Genomic DNA, 23,562 nt, shown 5'->3' on the forward strand with positions numbered 1-23,562 from the left:
AAAGCTGAGTTATACAGCAGAGCAGATATGTTGACACTCAACTGGGTGTAAGGACAGGAGGCTGAATGACCAATATAAATTAACCACTTTATGACCCCAGTGGAAGAAGTGGGAATGGAGGAGTGGCAGAGAGATGGAGAGCTCCACTTAACCTCACTGACTAATGATGGGAAAATGGAACAGAGGATGAACTCTTCTCTCCTCCCACAGATAAAGACGGGTCAAGAGACTTTGTCCGTTCAGTTTACCGAATATGCAGCGTGTGACTCTGCTGAAAGCTCTCTGACCCTGCGCCCTCAGCTGACATCACATCCTCTAACACTGGAGGTGGTGATCTCCAGCACACATCTGGTCTTTTTGTCCCCAGATGTGAAATGGTTAGACAAGGGTGAAGGTTGGGTCATGCTTTGAAAGAATTTGTTTGTACAACATGTTGCCCAACCAGGACTACAGGTGAAAGGTTTTCTATCTGCAGTCAGTGTGCACACAACAAGGTGGAAGTAACAGTCGGCAACCATTGAGAGAGTGGGGATGTATCCTTTTCTGAGCAATACCACTGGCTTTGAAATTGATGTTTGCTTGTAACATTGTTATAGATTTGATTACTGCGATCATTTAACCAGAACATGAAATCTGCTGACATCTGCCTCTTTCGTCTATTTGATTAAAGCAGAAGTAAGTGGAATATTTGTGTTAATATAAGTCTTAAATAGTTATATCTTCCCACGGCAATCACTTATATACTGTAGAGTGTTTGGTCTGAAACACGGGTCTGTCAGTCACTCTGCTCTGCTGTAAGCCGAGGAGAAAACTTTCCTTGTCTCCTACAACCTGTATCCAATGAGGAGAGAGAACGGCATAAAGGGGCGGTCCTCTGTGTGCAGCCAAGGGATGTGCGTGAATGTGGTGACGTAGGGACGAGGGCGGGGACTGCTAACTCCATCTGCTGACAGGAAGTTAGCCAAAACGACCGGATCGCTTACTTCTGCTTTAATTATATGAAATAAAATATAGACCAAGCATATTTCAAGTTAAGTTTTTACGTATCCTGACTTTAACCTCTCCCTCTTTATTTCCTGAAGAGGTAGTGAGGCTTTGCAAAAGAGTTTGCTAAACATACTGATTTGCGATGAACAGATGACATCCTGCGATGGTACCACTGGTGTTAACCACCTCCACAGAGTGCAGGCTAATGGGGCGTGAAAAGGAACATTTGAGTTCTCCTCAAATAGAAAACTAATATTAAACCACAACACCAAGTCTTTAGTCATGGTCCTGGAGATGAGTTGCTGCCCTTTCATGCTGATTGAGTCAGATGTCTCCCTGTGGAAGTTTTCTGGGCACGTCTCACAGAGAAGAGTCCCCCAAGGCTGAACAGACATATCCCAATGAGCCTGGGAACAAAGTTGGAGGGCAAGACTGCGAAGGACATCAGAGCTAGTCTGTTAGATAACCAGCCAAGATGTATTAATGGAGTCTACAGGAACTGGAACCAAGGCCGAATGTTGATTGTTTTAAAAGTTTTAAAGACAACAGAGTCCAACGTTAGCTCCTCACTGACATAAACCAGGACGCTGCTGGGATCAGGAGCAGCATCCATCACCGATACGTTCCTGATTCAATTTACCAACCCACTGGCTTCGTCCACAGCCTCGCTCAGCCACAGTGTACTGTTACTGTATATGAGAGACTATTATGCAAATGCAGGATTGGGGTGAGTCCTTATAGAGCAGGTCACCGCTCCACAGACTGCAGCTCTGTCCATTTGGAAAAGAGAGGCTGTTTTCTGTCACAGTGTCTGTTGTAGAGAAAATGCAGCTCTTTACTTATACAGAGCCATTAGCCAAGATTTATCTAAATGTATCACCAATTATAGAGGGATTTCAAGACAATCATCAAAGTAAAAGATGAATGAAGTCTTGTTCTTCTCCACTGCTGCTGAGTGAATGTAAGTTGACTGGGTGGTGAGGCAGAAGAAACATAAAATAATTTGAAAAACATACATTAGCATGAGGAAGGTTCCAGTCTCCTCATTGTCACCCCACAGATGACTGATGTTTTCTTCTTATCTCTAGAGGTTTTTTAAACTGAGAATGTTTTTTACGCAGAAGAATGTGCATAAAAGAGGTGGATGACTGGCATGCCATCAACATCACATTAAAAAGGTGTCATGGAAATATATTGTGTACAAAAAACACAATGAGAGGGTAATATAGTGAAAGAGTGTTTACTGAAATGTATTAAATGATTGTTTCTAAATTTTATTATTATTATGAATTCAGCACTTGTCAAGTATCATACCAATTAAAAACAGCTCTAAGAGATGTCAGTGGTTCAATAGATCATTTATAACATGTAAGTGAATGATTAACAAACTATTTAAATGAACATTTACTGTAGGCTACACCACCTACACATACTGTACAATGATTTAGATATGTTCTAATGGTTAGTGAGTGTGTTAATACATGTTTTGCTATGGATGATTATTAATCCAGAGTTGAACATTTAGAACTTTGTTTATAAATTATACGTACTAATTAGGAAGAATGCTTTGTAAGATATGAATTAAATGTTTAATATTGCTTAACTAAGGCGTAATGATGTGTAGTTATGTGTTAAAATAATTGTTTCAATTTCAATCAAACTATTTTACTTCATTTGTGTAGCTGTTGAAGTGAGCTCTGTTGACTAATTTTACTTTATCATTACATTATTTATTTGTTCTACTAACGTTTGGATCAGCTAGTATAAAATAAAGTAGTGAGTTGGCATGGAGAGATTTGTAGGGCTTCAATCTGCATTGGTTTTTAATGTTGATTTCACATGTAATGGCCACCAGTGAAAACCAGAGAAAGATGATGAGGATGAAGATGATGAGAATCAGTATGTGAGATAGACTATCAGTAAGTAACTACAGCTCTGGTTCTTCACACCATGTCAGTTTGAACAAAGTCCTTCTAGGACTACTTCTTCTTCCTTCTCTCATATTAGACCGTCTCTGGTTTGAACCATCAGATGCTTCCTCCACTTAACTTGATCGTGATGAACGATTGCACAACTGATGTTTTAGCTGATGGAATGGAAATGTCTAAATATATATGGTGGGAATAAGACCTCACTCTAATCCATAATAATAAATCATGATATTTTCATATAGATAAATGCCCTGTACTACCTTTAACTGCCTTTAGGCATGCACTCTTGCTCTAATAACCTCACATTAGGCCTTTACAGGAAACTCTTCTGATATCTTTCACATTATGAGTCTGAGGAACGCAAACACTGATACGTGCCCTACTGTAAATGAACAGAATATTTCACAAGCTCTTTGTCGTTTCCCTCATTTCACATCTTCTTTTTCCTCCTGCTTCCATTTACTTCTCTCTCCCTTTCTGTCTGCACACATTGACTCTTTACACCCTCATAATCGCCGCCAGCGTTCGCTTTCAGAATCAGTCGGCCCACCACTTTGGCCCAGACTGAAATGTCTTCACTTGACACTAAAGGCTACAGGAGTTGAGCCGATGGAAAAGCAGCAAACAGACTCAGCAGCTGGATCAGAGAGGAGAAATACAACGAGGCCGAGTTCAGAGTCCTTATAGCAGCACAGCAGGTTGTTAAAGCTGGTTGTCGTGGCCTGCAGCCTCTCCCTGAGGGTGGGAGGGGCAGATACATTAGTTGACTGTTATAGTGATTCAAAAGACAGGGAGGGATAGTATACTTGAACCTCAGCAGTTAAGGTTTAGATCATATTAAAAGAAAAGATCAATGCTGTGGTAGTTTAACAGATATTTTTCACAGATTGTGTTTTTCTGTAGCTTCCTGTGGCTGAATCTGGATTCTATTTTCCAGATTTCAACACTTACTACGTCAGAGTCAATGAGTGTTGTAGCGGAGGATTACTGTCAATTTAAAAAAGCTTTTCCTGGCATCAAAGGATAACAGCCTCTTTCCCTCTCTCTCTCTCTTCGTTTCATATTTGCTTTGTGTTTGTAGTTGAACACCACCAGTATCTCTCTGTTCGGTTTGGTTTTATCCATATACACCTCTCTCTGTCCCTTTCTCTCTCTTTGTTTTTCTCCCCCTTCCTCCCCCACCAGCGTCTCCCCCTCCATATTCCTGCAGGTATCATGTGTAGCGATTGTCATCTCTCGCTGCAGATCAACATGGCAGCCGTCCAACGAACCAATATCACAGCCCAGACTGGGGTGCTACCACTCCTCTGATGAAAGAGGATCCGTCTGATTGCTGGAGAGGAGAGGAGAGGAGAGGAGAGGGAGAGGGAGGGAGGGAGGAGGGAGTGGGGGCAAGGGGAGGGTTATATGGTAGGGGGGGTAAATGGAAAGACAAATCGAAAGCCATCAAGTGAGAGGGTGAATGTAGAGAGAGAGAGAGAGGAGAGATGAATAAATGGAGCTGAGAAGAGGGAGTTAAAGGAAGCAGCAGGAGGGAGGGAGGAGAGTTTCTCCACAGAACCTGTTTCAGACTAAGCAGCTTTTTCAGCACTTAGCGAGAGAACAGCTGAGCGACATGACTGATGAGGACACGCGCAGAGAGTAATGGTGAATATGTCCTCACTGGTTTTTAACCTCTGCCCTGTTCACCCCCATCATTTGTTTGTACCCGTCACTGCTCATCTCCACTCAGCAGTAATTACAGCCTGAGAGCTTCAGGGAAAATGTCACAAGAGGATCAAGAGAAGAATTTATTACAAAAGGGGAAGTAGAGTTTAGAGGGAAAATTAAAGTCAAAGAGTGTCTCGTCATGATATGATGCCAGCATCGATCAACGTTGAGCGTGTGTCCACCATCCAACATGTCGACGGCCGTCCCAGACTTCTCATTCGATCAATAGGACCGTCTCCAGAATTCGCGCCTCGACTGGCAACAGGATAAATACCAGAGATAAACTCTTGTCACTGTTGAAAGATGAACAACTAACTGTTTCGTGATATGACAGTGTAGTGGTGAGGCTGCTGCCCAATTTAAGGAGAGGTCGGGGTTTGGTTTAAAGTTGGAGGAGCTTCACTGAAGTCAAGGTTTTAAGAACTTGAGCAGAAATGAACAGTTGACCGTCCATCCACCCTAACATCTTCTTATCATGTCTGCTTTCACATGACTTCCTAATTTTCTCCTATCTTAACTACTACTACTACTACTACTACTACTACTACTACTAAGGTCATTAGAGAGAGCTTGTTATTTAAGGGCACTGTCTGAAAGACTGATGCTGTCCCACACAACCAATAAAGGTCATTCAATAATCAAAGGTGACAGGGGGTTCAGAGGTAGTTAGCAGTTAGTTGGTTAGATGGTCTCTCTCCACCTTGGCACTACAGGTATCTGGTCATGAACTTGTTTGGACTAATTAAAACTAGAGCGAGTCAAAGGTTTGAGCGGTTTGATTGCTGGCTCCTATCTGCCAAGTGTCCCTGGGCAAGATGCTGCAGCCCAAATTGCTCCCAGTGAGTCATACTGTAGGTGTGAGTGTATATATTGGAGAAGAGTGCTATACCTGTATGTGTGGGGAAAAAACAGTATGTATGTGGATTGTATTGTAAAGTGCTTATAGTGTACCGTACAAGTGCAGTTCATTCAGCTTTACTTGAAGCAGGTGCTGGATAGAAAGTCGGTGTTATTACATTTCCTCAACCGCATCACGTCACAACCCATTCACTGGATGTTGATGCTGTTTCAGTCTGACTCTAAACTAGACTCTAAAGTGGTGGCTCTACTCTGCTGGGTTGATCAAAAAGAATGAAAAATATTGAGTTTCGTCTGTAAAAGCACTAACACTAACAGAGGCTGCTAACAGAGGCTGAGTACAGAGGACAGCAACAACAGCTGTGCAGTATAAACCGATGAAGCAGCCCTGTGCAGTTGTATTCCCTTTGTAACAAATACAACTACAGCGGGTCGAGGAAAATTCAAGATTTTCTGTCACGTGATTCAAACATAAACTGTATCAAAGCAGAAAACCACCACCAATAAAAACAAGAACGCCAAGGTAAAGAAAACTATGATTGAATTCAAGGAGGAAATGATTGAATTAGCTTGACGCTCCCACATATCAGTGAAACTGACACACACACACACACACAGACACACTTTGCTGCATTCACTCGTGTCAACATAGACCTCTACAGTAAAAGGCTGTAGGATGTGCTTGGCTTAGCTCAGAAAAGTGTTGGCAGGAGGCAGCTAGGAGTGAAATAATAAATCAGCTGATAAAAAATCATTAATTTTAATCAATGAACCCACAAACTGCTCTTTGACAGTGGATCTAAACCCTGTTGATTATAGACCCCTGATCACAGGTTGTGAGCTATTTAACTACAGAACATTTCTTATCTCTCCATCCTGACATACAGTGACGCGAGTGATAAAAAGTGATTAGAATATGTAATCAGCCTGTCCTGACATCGCTCTGTCCAGCAATGTGGCCCAATCCTGAAAAACTTGCTCGCTCTGTCTCTATCTGGACGACATTTCGCGGCGTCCCGCCCCTAAACACTTATTATTGGTTGAAAAGTACAGTACACGCTGCTTCCTGTTGACAAGCTAGTTAGCAGAGAGAGGCGAATATGAGAGAAAATAAAAAAAAAATACTGCAAGATGTGAAAAACTGCAACCAGGAAAATGTCAGGAATCTAAAAATAGCGCCAGAAGTTTGTTTACGTCTCTCGATAATTTGATTGGTTTGGATTCTGAACCAATAGAACGCTGTATATCAGGACAACTGCGCGTGAGATTTTGTCACCGTTTCACATGCTCGCTGTATGTCAGGATGCGGTATAATTGAATTGAACAACAAAAATATATCTATTTATATATTTTTTAAATTTGGCTTTGAGCCTCTGGCATGACATCACATAATTGACAGTAAAGTATCCACTTTACAGATATATGCTGCAAAATATTCATTTTTACAAAAAACAGGTCCTGTGTACTTGTATTTAAATATCAGTTGTTATTTACTCCTCAGTAGAAAGAAATGATAAAAATAATCACATATCCATGTTTACTCCAAGTGTCATGGCACCAGTAGACATGGAGATTGCACCTGCTGCAAACTATCAAACTTACCAAATAGAAAATGGATTTTGTTTATTTGCTGCCCCCTCTCATTGATCTTCATATTCACTCCATAACTTGATTGTATTCTGCAGAAAAATGTCGACTGTTTATTGATGCTCTGATACGACTCATCGAACCGAAGTGAAAGCCTTTCTCCGCTTCGAGCTGTGGAGCGTGATCGCCTGCAGTAAATCCACTTATTCAGAGTGAAAATGAAAACGTGAAATAATTTTTATTGCAGACTGGCAGAGGGGCATTAATATGTGGCTGAGTGAGTTCTGGTCCAATAAAACAAAGGCTTTGTTGTGTGTAAGGTTGTTACCTGTCTGCCGGCGCTGAGCACACCACTGGGAGAAACATTTTGCTGCAAACTGCTGCTCTGCGATGGTGTGTGTTACAGTGTGAACTGTAGCTGCTCTGAATCTCTACTTCCTTACTTTACTTTACTGTGTTAAATAAAATCCTGTCCCGTGACCCACTACAGGCCTCTTAGGTTTTAGTTTCTGCTCCCTCAGTCAGGAGCCTCGAGGTCTTTGCACAGTCATCTCACACATGTCTCAAATGATTTTCTGGCAGCAGTCTGATATATTTATGCCTCCTGTAGGAAAAGTTGCTGCTGAAACTGTTTCCTCGCAATCTGTGACTGAGTGTGTTTAAGTATACTGTAGGTGTCATGTGGTGTTGTTCAGTATTATGAGCTGCTTCACTGGAAATAGCAGTCAAGACTCTCTGACTATGTGGCAGTGCTGGCAGTGTTCAGAGTGAGACATGAGGTAATAAAGTCAGTTGCCAGCTTCAACTATTTGTCACTAGGTTTATCAAAGTTTTTCAGAAAAGCACATAGCAATAGATCTTGGTAATTAGTACTTATAACAGTAGCCTATTTACATGGTCTTCGATATCACATTTCCCACACCGTCCAGCCATGCACTAAGTTTTGACCTTGTCTTGCTTTTAGCTACACTGGCAACGTGTGTGTTGGTCCTGACTGAGACGTCTCAACAACCGATTGTGATAAAATGTGGTCAAAATGTGTTCAGACATTCACAATCCCCCTCAGGATGAACTGTAATAACCCCCTGATCCTCCAAATTTTCCTCTGATGCCATCATCAGGTCAACAGTTTAATGTGTCCAGTTCTTTGTTTTATGACCAGATATGATGTTCCAATCAGCCTCCGCGCTGCTTTATGTTTATGAACATGGTAAATATTATACCTGCTGATGTTAGCAGTTACTGTGCCACAAGAGATTTAACGTATGCTTATTTCTTTTGTTTTCATGCCTGTGGCATGTTGTGTACATGTGTTTGATGAATTATAAATGTTGAAAACAGGCATGTGTGTGTGTTGATGCTCGGGGTTGTCATTGTGTTTTCTAGTGGTAACTGACCTTGCAGCAGACACACAGGAGCTGTGAGGGTGAAATCGACTTATATGGGACTGTTGTTAGCATACACACAGAAACATACACACTTACCAACCCCCTACCTACCCATCAACAAACACACACACAGACACACACACACCCTGCAAACAAACAGGCTTGTTCTGACAGTATCAATGTTTTTTGTCCACCATATGGTTTGTGTGCTTATATTAACAGTTTTATTGTTGGAGGTTGCATGTGTGGATTTACTGTATATAGAGGTCTGTTTCCCACGCTACAGACATTCACACATTGACACCAACTCCTACACAGGGAGTCCTCTGGGTCAGTGTGAAGATCGACACTGCTACCAGCCAGTTCAAGCTGTTTGCTTTTTTTCTATCTTTAATTGCAAATACACATAATTTATATAAAATACAAGTGAATCTGTTTTGACTTTGAAATTGAAACTACTGCACCAGTAACAAAGGAGGGTGTCATCACTGCAAATATTATATATCCAAAGACACAGCTAAAATATTTTACATGCATAAATGTTTTTTTTTTATAAAAACAATTACGAATCATTCTGAGATGAGATCAAAAAAGTTCTGCTATCAGTTTCCTTGCAGTTGAACCAGGTTAAGGTTAAAAAAAAAAAAAAAACAAGTTATCACCCTAATGAGTTTAAGTGACTCCACCACGTACAGCAGATGTACACAGTGCAGTCAAGTGTCCTGTCCACCAAGAGGTACTGTAGCATGACAAACAGTCTCTCCTGTAAAACTCTTCAACTCACCATCAATTACTGTACTGTCGGTGTCTTTGGATGTAGTTTTAATGAGGCTGCAGTAAAATGTATCCAGACCAAAATGATCATTTAGAAATTCTGCAATTAAACTTATTAAGAAATCTCCACATATTTTCGCTCTCACCTGTACACCACAGACACAGACAGTGAAATTGTAGCTTGGAATAAGAGGAAGTTTGTTATATGACACGATTCATTTCTTCATAACAAATATCATAAACATAATTTATTGGTCCAGACCACGTAATCAGACTCTGTTTGTTCTCTACTGGTGAAAAGCCGAAAAGCTGAAAGCTGTAATTCACATAACTGTGACATCAGTGAAGTCAGCTGCTGTATCGTTACCGTCTCTGCAGCTTCTGTGGTTGTCACGGGTTACACAGCCACGATGTCACGCGGAGACGGCAGCGGCACCAAGCAGCAGATAAATGGTATGCTAGCTGTGTCACTGAGCCAAGCAGCTAGCATACTGACAATAACACAACGCTCTGCAACATAAGAGCCCAGCAACAACACAACAGCTCTGTGCAACCTTTGTCGAGCTTAAAAGTAACAATTTGCTGTTGACATTGTGTTGGAACAGTCTCACGCTGTTGCAGTACAAATGATTATCTATTTATATTCTGATATGGATTTCAAATTTTCTGCCATCAGTCACTCTACAACAGCAGCAGCTCAGACAAAAAGATGAACCAGAACAACCTATGTTGTTCTACTTCATTCTCCCTTTCCCGATTTGTAGTTTTTCTCTAGGTAAATAAACCATCTGCATACAGCTGGATGTTAATGAGACAGAGTGGGTGTGTGGCAGTCTCATTCACCTTCCCCATACCTTTGCTTCTCTTTCTCTTTGCTTTCTAAAAAAGAAAAAAAGAAAAACGCTGTGCTTCTGCTACTTTGCAAGAGTCTCATCCATAATACATGCAGGGCTGGGGGATCTGAGTGCTTCCACACACCACACACACCAACAAACCCTAGAACATAAGCAGGATTTCTTCCCACCACGCATCATTATTCTGACATTATGTCACAGATCATACGCAGGTTTTCTTCACTGAGACAATAACAGACACGTGTCACAAACATGTGAGTCGCACCATGCTTACACCTGACACTGATGTTGCTCTGACAGCAGCTGGATTCATTGTGCTCAGCAGCAGCTGGAGGGAAACATCATAAGTGCTGAGTCTATGAAAATAAGAATAAAGCTTCAGACCGGAGGTTAATGCACCAGTCTGGATAATTACAGCCGTGGTGACATCCTGTTTGTCTGTGAACTGGCTGCTCATCCAGTCACTTTTTAAATCCCCTCTGGAGCAGTGTCTTTACATTTTAAAGTGGATGTCGGAGTCTGAGTTTTTTTTTTACTTCTTCAGCTTTTTTTGAAACTTTTGTGTGAAAATGAAGTTTCTGCTGGAAATCCGGAAACACCCTCATATAGGCCTGTTAGGTGAGAGAGAGCAAGACCCAATAACACATAGTGTAGCTACATGTACGTAAGTGCTCCTGTTCTTTCAGCCTGTATTTGTTCACACAAATTGTCCCATTTAATCCCATTTGAACGAGTCAAATCAGTTGTTATTGTCTCGAGTTTGCTGTGGATCATGAGGCACAGACTTCTCACGGAATTCCTGACACTGAAGAAAAATCTGCAAACTCTGTGTTTTAAGTTGAGGTTTAACTCAAACCCTCTGGACATCGCAGATAATGATTTCTGCAGTGAGTGGGAATCACACTGAATCTAAAGATATGTGTTTATCAAGTCTGAGTGCTCAGATGTTACTGCGCTGTCATTTCAGAGCAGAGCTTATGTGTCCAAATGATGGGTTAAATTACAGTGGAGCCACAGTGAAGATTTCATTCCCCATCCACCTCCCTCTGTGATGTTCAGAAGAGAAGAGGTTGGAGTTGCACAAGTTGTTATTCTAGCAGAGGCATAAAAAAGTAAGAGTTTTAAGAGTGCGGGTTGAAAGGCCAAAGAAAACCACTATCTGGTCTTGGGGCAACAAAGCAAAAGGACAAAGACATTAAATGACAAACGCAAGGCGGAGGAAAGGCCGAGGACGAACAGCAGTGAAGATGTCAACTGATAAAAACCCTCGGCAGAGCATGTCACAGTGACAGAAAGCACCGACACCAGAGCACTATCCAATCACCAAAATAACCTCTCCCCCCTCGGAGACACTATGATTCTACAAAGTATCAGCTGCAGAGTTAAGGGCCAGTCCTCAAGACACAGACAGATAAACACACACACACACACTTGAGGGAAAAGCTTGTAGATTGAGTTTGCTGAGCGTGTGCAGGGAACAGTATCAAGCATCTGAACCTGTGTCTCCTCTTAATCACATCAGAGCTGAACATCGCTCGCTGGCAGAAATCCAGTGCTGATAATTAACCTGGAGGATGTTCAAATGCAGCACACACACACACACACACACACACACCTCTGAGAGCTGCTATCTGACCAGGTCAGTCTAATGCTGACATTGAATGACAATGAAGATTCATTCGCACCAGAGACTCCACCTGGCAGAACCTGCTCCCCGGCTGAAAACACCTTCACTACCACAAAGGTCTCACAGACAATGAGGCCTTGGAGAAAACCTCCGTACGAATGAATTCATTATATCCTCCGTGTGCGGGAAATATCAAAAAATAAAGTCGAAGTGAATTCTTCATTCCTTTTGATTTAACTTCAAAGGGACAACGAGGAGTTTGTATTTGGTTATGAAAAAGTCTCATATTAATGTGGATGAATCTCCGCTACCCACACTTGTTAATGGGTCCATTTTCGATAAATATATCGTTTTGTCTTTATCGTTATTTTATTATTATTATTTAGTAGTTGACTCGCACAGCATTTCCTACTTTCGGTATCCCGGACGCTGCCCGGTGGGTCATGGGAATAACGCCGCCGAATCGCTGTTTATGGTCGAAACTACGACGGTATCTGATCGTCTTCGAACCTCCGACACTCATTCTTGATAAATGAAAACCTTCTTGGCAAATGTTCTGTCTTCCGCCGGTCCAAGAATTTCACCGTGTGCGTGGAGGCTCATGGGAAATGTAGTGTGAAAACACTTCGCTTTCCAAAACTCCTTGTTGTCCCTTTAAAGCGTCAGCCTCAGTTCTGCTGTTCTCAGTGTTTTGATGTGAGGAAGCTGCAGTGGTACACATCCAATTTTTTAGGTTTGATTAAATCCAAGGTGATCATGATGTGAAGTTATTAATTAACTGTGTGGACGGAACCTGCAGCTCCATCAAAGTGTTTCATAAGCCACTTAAATCACATGTTTAAAAAAATCTGTTTCTGAGAAAACTGACAAAAGCGTCAAAAATCAGTCCAGTGTGACCTCCACAGATGAGACACACATCCTCCATGCAAGGTGGTCATGGAAACGGCGTGTGTTGCCATGGTAACGGAGGAGGATGCCGTGGTGGCCAGGCCATCCCCCGTGGCGCCGGCGCAACTCCAGGGCTCTTAGCCTTTTGCTGTGGCTGCATGTATCCACAGCAGCAGTGACAGACACTGCTCATTGGAAAACACACACACACTCGAAGGACCAACACACACTGACAAACAGCATCACTGTTGTGTGCTTTTGGCTATTTATTCAGATGATTAAATAGTAACACTGTGTTCAGAGGGAAAATCCAGTTATGTGACACTGCTGAATCAATGTGTCATCTCTTCATACACACACACACACACACACACACCGGCATATTTCTACATAATGCACAGCTCAGCTGATAGATATCTCTGTTGTGCATGTGCCTCCATCTCCCAGCATGTTTCTGTTTCCCTCTGTCTGTCTGTCAGGTTCAGACTCCAGTCATGGAGCCTTCAAGTTTCCTCTAGTTATCATGTGTGATGCCTGAGCAGTGACTTGTGTGTGTGCTAGGGGGGGTTAGAGGTAAGTGTGAGGGGGAGAGTTATTTTTAAATCTAATGAATTACTCATTGTTTTTTTGTTAGAATTTGTGGTGAAAAAGTAGTTTGGCAGCTCTGACTGGGAGGGAACCACTCTAGCATGTGTGTAGGTGTAGCTGAGAGGATTTGGCTCCACACTCCTTAGGTTTATAATAATAATCAACAGTCAATCAGATGAACCTGAATGAGCTCAGAAATACTCATACAGTAGAACGTTAACTCCTAACCAATTTACATATGGCAATCATTTGCTGAAATAATTTATAGTAGTATAATAGTTTTGGTGTGAAGTCTAAATATCTCACTGAAAATGTTTTGTCACACTGTTTCCCTGCAAGTAATAAAATCTGGATTATCAGTGCGACCACTGAACTCATCACAAAGCCAGAGTCATCACTCATCAGTAACGCCCTTGACATCCATTGTTCTCCAGAGTCGAGGGGCTGGACTCAGGCTCTTCTGGTAAATGAAAACTAATTTTTCCCACCAACAGCTGAGACTCAATTTATATTTGCTATCTATGTTCTAGTTTCATTTCAAGAGTATTCATCCTTCTACTCTATTGAGCGCTGGTTTCCAACAGATGTGAACCTACATGTAAATTGCTTCTAATGACGTTATTTGATTCAAGCACACATGCGGCGGTGTGTAACATCATTAGTCTGGGTAATAAATCTGGATGTTTTATAGTGCACGGGTCTGATGTACGTATTGTAATGGATATACGATATGTTGCTGTCAGTTTAAAAATCACTGATCTGAAACAAAAGCGCTGGTTAAACGTCTGGGCAGAGCTCTAGTAACTGACTTGTGTCAGTGATCTGCTGATTTCCTGCTATTCTACTTTATTTCCCAATGTCCCCTTAATGAAAACCATCTTAAACAGAGGAAAACAAGAAATGACTCCACAATGTTTGTCAGCCTGAGGCAAAAATGCACTTAAGTCCTTCAAATTCTGACAAAAACAACAAAGAAACAACACAAAACATGAGGATCATCTGTAACATATGTCAGTGTATGCGCATGCTTCCTCACTGAGCCCGATGAGGCAAAGTTCATCGTCCACTGTGTATGTGTGTCGACTCTGAGGTCCATTTCTTCAATTTCTTCCATTCCTGTCACTCTGGCCCAAAACAAAATTAAAGTGAAGTCTAAATCTCATTAGGAATGTAACGGGCCTGTTTCCAAAGCACAGACTCAGACTCAGCCAAACTTGCAGCTGATTCCCTCCGAGACCAGATCCTGAGCAGCTTTATAAGTTCTGTCACTGCTCTGATGTGAGACTCTGCAGCAGCACAATGAGGTTTCACTGCTTCCAAGTCTAATCCCAAAAGGAGTTTCTGAAAAATGTATTCTATACAGTTTATCTGGACCACATTTAGGTCTTTATCAAAGCCCTAAAACCATCTATGATCAACACAATAGCCCGTGTAAAAGAAAATAATTCAGTGTGACTTCCATTTCCTGAGGATCCCATTATGTCCAATAAATTGTAATAAACTTCCAGAAATATGAGAAAATGGAGGCTGCAGAGCTTCATTCAGATTCATCCACTTTTAGATTTTCTTCATTAAAACCCAAATCTAGTTATAGCTGAATCTGTATGGTAACACTGCAAACAGGAGCTGATTTAAAATGAAACAATCTGGTGATAATCTAGTCTAGATGAAAACAAAATAAACCAAAATAAGAAAAACAAATCAAAATAAAAACTAAACTGAGAGAGAAAGTCTCAAACCACACGACACTAATGACACTGGGGTGAAAAGTTCAGATCATTCCAGAGAATGAATTATTAATTCAAAAGGATTTGTTTGTTTGTTTTAATCTGTGTTTATGCCCATACAATACCTCACACTTAAGTAAATAACTTATAGTTTTTCTCTTCCTCTGTATCAACATCCATCCACTGTTGTGTTTTACTCACATGCGTGCAGGGAGAAGTGTTTGCGCTCTGTGGAGGCTGCATTTCCAGCGGCTGAAGGGATGGGCTGGGCCACAGACGACCCCAGAGACCCGACTACTGGACGGGCGGTGGAGGTGACAGCTGCTGAGGAGCTGGAGGTCTCGGCCCCCTCTCCTAACAAGTGCTGGATGGAGTGCAGCTGGAAACAGGGGTCAGAGAGCAGGACGGATGCAGCTCGAGATATCCTGTGAAGGAAGGAGTAGGGAGGGAGGGATGAGAGAAAGAGGACAAACTGTTACAGGAGGGTGAAGCTCATGAAGCATCTTACATTAACTTACATCATCATGTGTTGGAGGAACATTTCACTTTCATCAGCGTCACTCTGAGGCTTCTGGATGCTCCTACATCCTGGATTAGTAACATTCCTGTGGTTGTCTGTATATTTGCTTGTTGTTGCTGTTGTTGGTTTTGTTGTTTGATCCAATTTTTTTTCTGTACACAAAGCTACAAAGTAAATTAAGTTTATAACGAACAAACCCTGCTTATGGCACTGTTCATGTTTTCTGGTGCAGACCAAGGCACAGCTTCACGCGGACAAAATGATGCAACAAATTAATCTGAGTCATCAGCATATGGCTATTTCACATTAGGATTTACGGTACTATCAGGCAAATCAATGGATGACTGAAAAACTTTGGATCTGAGACTGCTGGAAATGTGTCAAGAGTTATGAACATGTTTAAAGAGATGAGGCCCTAAAATGACCTTTTGGGAAGCTGAGTGGTTTATGTATCATTAGTGTTTCCTCAGTTATGTTATTATAGTGATCAAAAACGTGATAAAGATCAAAGTGTGAGCATGACTGAGTGAATCCAGGAGCAAAATGGTAGAGTTGTTCCATCTAAATCAGGGGTGTCAAACTAATTTTAGTTCAGGGGCTACAAACAGCAGAATTTGATATCAAGTGGGCCGGACCAGTAAAATAATAGCATGATAACATATAAATAAAAAGAACCTTTAATTTTTCCCTTTGTTTAAGTACATCATAAAGATATTTCTACAGTTAATGAACTATCCTTTTACAAAACATGTTATGAACAACGTGACATGTATTGATAAAAAATATGTGCAATTTCAAATTTTCACACATTGCAAATTCATCCTGAGGGCCGGATTGGACCCTCTGCCGGGCCAGTTTTGGCCCACGGACCGCATGTTTGACACCCCTGATCTAAATGAAATATCATTCAAAACTTGACTACAGAAAACAAACAAACATGAGAGGGGCAGATGTGATCTACATCTGCCAGTGAACATCACAGCAGCAGTGATCACCGCTGCTGTTGCCAGGCAGCAGGTGTGAGGTTCCAAAGACTCATCATCTCCATCACTTTGTAGCTCCACAGCAGATTTCTTTTTTTTTTTTTTTCTACGTACACGTCTCGGTGTCACGGCCTGACTGAGACGGCGTCTCGCACCAAACAAACACTGTGATGCAGGAGTTGCTCTCACTCCTCCTCCTCCTCTTCCTCACCTTTCCTCCCTCTCGTGTGTCTGTCTCTATCTGTCTCTTCTTGTTCTGACACATGTGAAAACCATCACTCTGTTTGTCCGTCCGATCCATCCAGTGTTCAATCACTGCTCCTCTTGCTAATGAAACTCCCCGCCTCTTCTCTCTGTTCTGCTCTCCCCTGCGGCGCCACTCATCCAACCTCTCTGCATCAATCTTTTATAGCGGGGCTTTCCACAACACCAGACTCCCACTCACTCTCTCTCTCTCTTTCCAACCAGTCTGCTCTCTCCTTTGTCTCTCTCTCAGTGTGTTCATGCTCCTCTCTCTGGGTTTCTTGTCTTCTGGCTCATTCTCTGCTCTTTCTTACTATTTCTGGCCTCTTCTCACTCACAAAAAGCACAGAGAATAAGCTTTTCTTTATTAGGCTATTTACTGTCAAAGCCACTTTTATGTTGCAGGATCATATTAAAACAACCAAATAAATATTAAATATACTAATAAATTATTTGAATGAGTAAATTAGATTAAATAAATGAGCAGACTATCAAAATAAATGAGTAAGCAAGTTATATTTACCTCAGTGGTAGAAAAAAGCTAATTCCATTCTTGATAGAAACTCAAACCTTCCTCAATGTTTACTTGTTAATTTAAGTATGTTTAGTATATTCCCATATAGTGACATCATATCGTATTAACCAGTCTCCTAAAAAACACCTCTTGTTTTCAACAGAATCATGTATTTTATAAAATAATTATTCACAATTGCTGCACTATGAGAAACTCAACTTCTTTCAAATTAAAAGTCCATCAGAAAAGAGGAATGTGAAGTATCTGTGCAGGAAGTGCCGTATGGTTTTCATTCTCTAATACAAAAATAATCAGTAAATGAAACAGTTTGTGTGGAGGAGAAACAGGGCAACAGATAGAAGTGGAGGAAGCTTTATCGGCAGATTAAAGATGATGAATGGTGCTTCTGAGCTGAATAAAGGCGAATGTTAAAGAACCTCTCTGCTGGTATGTGAGTCAGAAGTAAAACTGTCTCAGTGTCGTGACCAGTTAAACTGCATTGGTCTGCAGAAGTTAAACTGCATGAAGAGTGAAGAGAGCTGCCTGTGATGTGATCGTAGTGGAGGCTCTAAAAATACCAACACCAAGATCATCCAGGAGATTGTAAGAGCACAGCAGTCATGTTGTGCCTGCAGGTTGAAGCCAAAGAAAGAAAAGGGGGTAGATTTTATACGTACACACACACATGCACCTCCTACGCGACACCTCTCACACACCTGATCAGCTGTGAGAAGAAATCACAACACCTACTATACACTTCAGAGTCTGAGCTGAGTGACTTTACAGATGCTCTGCAGCACAAGAACAACATTGTTTTTTTCATCTCCATCACCCAGTCCGTCAGCGTGATGTGACAGAGCCAGGAAAATCATTTTAGAGGGATCATTAAAATGTGTTTTCACCAACATGTGAAAAAAAAAAATCCAGCTGCAGAGAGAAGCTGCTTTTTGTTTTCTTCCGTTTGGAAAACTGCAACTGAACATGAGCCATGTGAAAACAGACAGACAGGTTGCAGCAGTTTGGTGGGGAGCTTTGAGTTGGCAAACGCTCAGTTATTGCTCACTGACTAACACAAATTAAATTCTCTAGTGACGTTTCAGTTGTGGTTTTGCATAAAATAGAATTTTTTTATCATCGTTTTGTTTTGGGGTTTTTTATAAAAATTGACAAAACACAACCACCACTGGTGGCTGTGGTTTTGATTAAGTTTCTTCAAATTAAATGTGACTCTTAATTGGAACTGGCTCCCTGGGGCCTGATATGACAGGTGCTAAAACCTGTCTTTCCAAAAAAATTCCTTTTTTTCCTTAATTCATAAAATTTTCATGACTTGTTTTTCAGTGTGAATTGCAAATTGTGCATTAAGGAGTTGAATTGAATTGAAAACTTTATTGAACAACGTTAAACAAGTGTTCAAAAGGATTAAAACACAATAAAGCCAAAAGGCTTGTTTCCATTGTGGTCCTGTGAGAGGTTAACGAAACTGCATCTTTTGCCTGAAGGTAATATTCAAAAATCGCAACCTTGATTGAGTCCAATCCAAACATTGCAATCTACAGTATTATGGTCACTGACCAGGATCAGTATTGCACCTCCTCACATGCTAAGGTACGGGAAATGCAGGTCTGAGTCGGATGCAGGACAGACTTGGAAACTTTGTTTTTTAATCATTGTTATAAATTTAAAAAAAACATTGCTTATGCCTTACGGTGTGAAATATCATGATATTTATCAAATATCAGCCCAGGCCTGGACTAACACTGAAGCTACATATCATTTTATGACAACTCAGTGTGGAGCTGATGGCGCTTTTACCTGCTCCAGCTCAGTTGAGTTCAACACTGTGATGAGTTCTCCATCTTTCCCTCTCTACTCTCTCTACTCTCTCACTCTGCAATGACATTTTTCATCTTCTCTCCGTTCCCCTCCTCCGTTCTTCACTTTGTCCTCGTCCTCCATCCCTGCAATCTGTCCACAGTTTAGAGGATGATGACAGAGATGCCCCAACTTATCCTTCAACAAGAAATGTCTGTTCCCAGTGACTGACTTCCCCCCCCTCTCGCCCTGCGACAGTCGCCACAGCAAAACCTGCTGCTGACGCCTCATGTGTGTCCTTCACAGGGTGAATCCAAAGGGACCGACGTGGAAACATGGTGACATTTTCCTGTAAAATCTCCCCTGACCTTATCATTACAGCAGCCATGACACTTCACACTGAGAGACTCTCCCCCACATCCCCTTCCCCTTCCCTCCCTCCGTTCAGTTTCCATAAAGCAGCAATAAAACGATCAGCGGCCTGATTCGCCCGCGCTGAGGGAAGAGAAGGAGAAACTGAGCATCTTGAGAGGCGGCGTGGCAGAAACAATTGTAAAGAGGGGCCGAGTGAGTCACAGCGTTCAAAATGTCACCGACTGTGTCTTTGTCAAAGGAGCGAGTCAACACAAGTCCACGGTTCACCCTTCACGAACCAACAAAGGGCAGAGCTTTAAGACTGACAAGGCAAATCATACAGCGCCCAAATGAACATGATGAATAGCGATGAAGAAACGGACGCTTGTGTAATCTGCAGGCGAGCGAACAAAGACAAGACAGAAGACGATCCATAAAGGTGTTGTATGCTTCCCCACATGATGGATGAACCTGTCAGAGTGAACAAACTTTAATATTAACCACAGTCTGGCTGCTGTTTAGCGCTCAGTACACAGAGCTCCATGGTAACTGAGGCTCTACTTTCCCTGGACTCCTCTGTTGATCCAACACAATCACTGCCTCAATATCCAAAAGATCCAGGAAAATCCTTTCTAGGTTCTTACAATAACCTAGATCAGAGCAATGTCCAAACCAAACTTCGTCATATGACGTCAACTCAGGAACCTTGGGTTATTCTGCACAATGCATCAAACAAAACTGACTTGATAAACTGACAAAGCTTTGAGTTTGTGTTCCAGAAAAATGAATGGATAACACAGACTTGCAGAACTGAAGCAGAGACGGGATTTTAGCACATAAAAAGTAAGAGGACAAAATGTTGCAGTGTGAATAAACCAAACAGGCTCTGCAGGAACCTGCTGTGAGGATCAGCCTCTTCTCCAAAAAAAAACTGCACACATGAAAGTTTTAATATTAAAAATGGATGAAATGACGACCGCATAAAAGAGTGTGTGTTAATGGTGAAGCCACAGAAAATTATCAGCTGAGACTGCAGCATGTGTGTGTGTGTGTGTGTGTGTGTGTGTGTGTGTGTGTGTGTGTGTGTGTGTGTGTGTGTGTGTGTGTGTGTGTGTGTGTGTGTGTGTGTTAGAGGGACAGTGTGTTTCATGTTCATATGTTAAAAACCCATTTTTTGTTGGTTATGTGTGCATCTGCAAAGAGGTATTGAAGTTTCCTCTTTTAAGCGAAACTGTATGTGCACGTATGTATGTGTGTGTGTGTGTGTGTGTGTGTGTGTGTGTGTGTGTATGTGTATGTGTATGTGTATGTGTATGTGTGTGTGTGTGTGTGTGTGTGTGTGTGTGTGTGTCCTTGACTGTGTCTCTGATCTTAATCCCCTGTGACAGGAGATCAGCATGAAACACACATTGTCACCAAGACCCAAAGACAGCTCTGAGCACATTTACACACATATACTGTACACACACACACACACACACACACACACACACATAGAGAGAAAGATACAAAGAGCTACATCCACTGAACACAGTCTCTGTCAGGCTGTTCTAATGTATTTACTGACACTGAGGTGATCGTCCTGCTGAAATGAAAACGATCCCCAGCCCTACCACCCTCTGAGAACAGTGGTAATAAATTCTCCTGTTGTGTTTAACTCGTAGCTCGAGTTAATGGGTTTCTAAGATCTGGTGAAATTCACTGAACTCTGGGACACTGATGAGTCACTGAGCTGCATCACAATCCCAAGTCGGTGCCCAATACTGACGTCACATGTGAAGGTTAATAACCTGAACAACCTGACTTTGGCTGCTGTGAGCGTCCCTTCACCTGTTCAGACGTCACACAGCAAGATTCATCCATACTTTCATCTCACTGAACTTAGGGGAGCATTTTTCACTATTACCTAATGTTTTGAGATAAAAAAAAAAAAAAAAACTTATTGATTAACAATAACAATACATTTTAATGCAGATTTTATCCCCCCAAAAAAGTCCTCTGCCGATCTTATCTTCAGTGCTTGTTGTCCCAGCTCGGCCTCCTTTTGTCTCCGGACCACTTTTCTCCTCTCTGCTAAGCCCAAACATGTCCGACTGTGACACCACACTGATCAAACTGTGTAGTGATGCATCATGTGACAGATGAACCACACAAACAAAAGAAAAACACACAGTTGTCCAAGTTTGTGTCTCGGAGAAGTGGATCTGATGAAGCGAAAGGTTCCCCGTGATGCTCCGTTGAGCTGTGGAGCAGTCAACACAAAAGCAAAAAACACCTGCCAGTGGTTTTCACACCTTTCTCTGATCTACAGGTAGCCATAAAAACGACAAGATGCACGGCAAAAGAAGAAAAGAAGAAGACTGAGATGCCGTAAACAGAGCTGTGCAAATGCTTCATGAGCAAAAGAACGAACGAAAGAACAAGTCTGTTACACCTCAACAGAACTATAACTCCACAGGGCAGCTTTACTGACTTCACCACGATGTCACACTCAAACCCGCCTGCCCTAAAGTTCTCTGTCTCTCCGACTGTCCCTTCCACAATAAAGATTAAAAAAAGCACATTTCCCTTCAATTTTGCACCTATTGTCATAGATGCCACTGAAACAGGTGACATGTTCGGGGCTGCAGGTTGCAACCAAATGGTCACATTTTCATAATAAGTCGACTTCACGGGTCACGTGATCTATGCTCCTGGAGCAGGAGGCAGCACCAATAAACTAGACGCCAAACACCCAAAAAAATAAGAAGGAAATGAAAATGTCATCTACACTTTAATGTTTTTGTTTAGCTGTGATTATTCTGAAGAAAATGTGGCCCCTAAAACAACACACTGAAATTTGGCACAAGTAAAAAAGGTTCATCTGGAGACCAGATTTCTGTTAATTTTTTAGTAAAAGTACTTAAACAAATGAATGTGTTGTGTGTGGGGTGGAGTAAGAAGCACCAGTGCTACACATAGAAAAAGTTAACCTATAGCTCTGATGTCTGGTTCATATACAGTGCAGAGTGACGTCATCAGCATCAATATGTTGATGTTGCCTAACCCCCAAGTAGAAAAACACAAAAGAAAAGTGAAACAATGCAACAAATAAAGAGAAATTTCTAAAGGTCAGTGTGTTTAATTTAACCCTTATACAGGGTTTAAAAAATTCAGAAATGTATTTTCTCCATGAACATCTGCTGGAATATGAACAGGTATTTGTGCTAAATGAATTTATACCACAATACAATACAATACAATGTCTTCAACTGCACAAGTAAAGGTTACCTAAAGGTTCTAAAGAATAATTATGCATTGCAAATGAGGCATTAATGCGCAAGTTCAGCTGGAGCTGCTGTACATACAGAGAGCAGCTTGTTAGCATGAAGATGTATGCAGTGATTGCGTGTGTGACCCAACTGTCAACACTGTTTTCTACAGTGAGTGGACTCTATTAGATCAACAGGCAAACAGCAGCGGTTTGGACAGACAGAGACATGGGTACAGGTGATGTACTCCTCCTCACTAATGAAATATTGTCTGAACAAATGCACAGACTTCAGACACAGATTTTCACGCGGCTACATGTAGATGCGAGTTCATCATAGTGACTGACATGAGAAAAAAAAGAGCGATGGGAATGAGAAAAGAGGAGGATAAAGGGAGAGGAGGTACGAATGAGACACCCACAGAGAGAGGCCAGGTGTCACAGCTGAATAAATGTTTGTTTCAGGATGAAACTACCGATGGAAAAAAGGGAAAAACAAACACCACAAAGTGCTTTCGGTAAAGGGGTGGTGTAAAATACAGCCTAATTACAACACACAGATAGTTCACATATTAGAGTGAGATTGTTTTATGATTATGGAGCAGGTCTGAGTGTTTTATAAGTTCCATGAAAGTATGACAGCACCCAGTCCAGGAAAAACACAGTTTTTATTTGGACCAAACCAACTGCTGATCAGCGGGCGCTAGGCCTAACCCTGGGCGGAGGAATACGTGAGTTGGTTAGGTCCAAATAAAAACAGCGTTTTTCCTGCACATTGAAGGGCTGGAAAAAAATATATTATAGTGAACAATGGAACTGTGTATTTTTTTTCAGGTAAAACCTCTTTTAGGCCGTGAAAATAGGCCGTTTCTTTGGGTCTGTTCACAACACTGTACTGTATGTTGTAAATCTCTGGGCAGGGCTATGGGCTGGCGTTGCTAACGGGAGGAGTGCAGAGAGTCTT

The 23,562-nt window shown here is 41.6% G+C and overlaps 1 protein-coding gene across 2 annotated transcripts in view; it reads right to left on the reverse strand.

Moving 5' to 3' along the window:
• rnf123 (ring finger protein 123) overlaps positions 1 to 23,562 on the reverse strand; it is a 139,606-nt gene that overhangs the window by 33,219 nt on the left and 82,825 nt on the right. For both annotated transcript variants that reach the window (XM_083972021.1, XM_083972022.1), the window contains exon 37: positions 15,121 to 15,344. In XM_083972021.1, coding sequence (XP_083828147.1) covers positions 15,121 to 15,344 — 224 coding nt within the window. The remainder of the gene's footprint in view (positions 1 to 15,120; positions 15,345 to 23,562) is intronic.

Source organism: Trachurus trachurus, assembly GCF_905171665.1.
Source record: "Trachurus trachurus genome assembly, chromosome: 5".
In the NCBI taxonomy this organism is placed as follows: domain Eukaryota; kingdom Metazoa; phylum Chordata; class Actinopteri; order Carangiformes; family Carangidae; genus Trachurus; species Trachurus trachurus.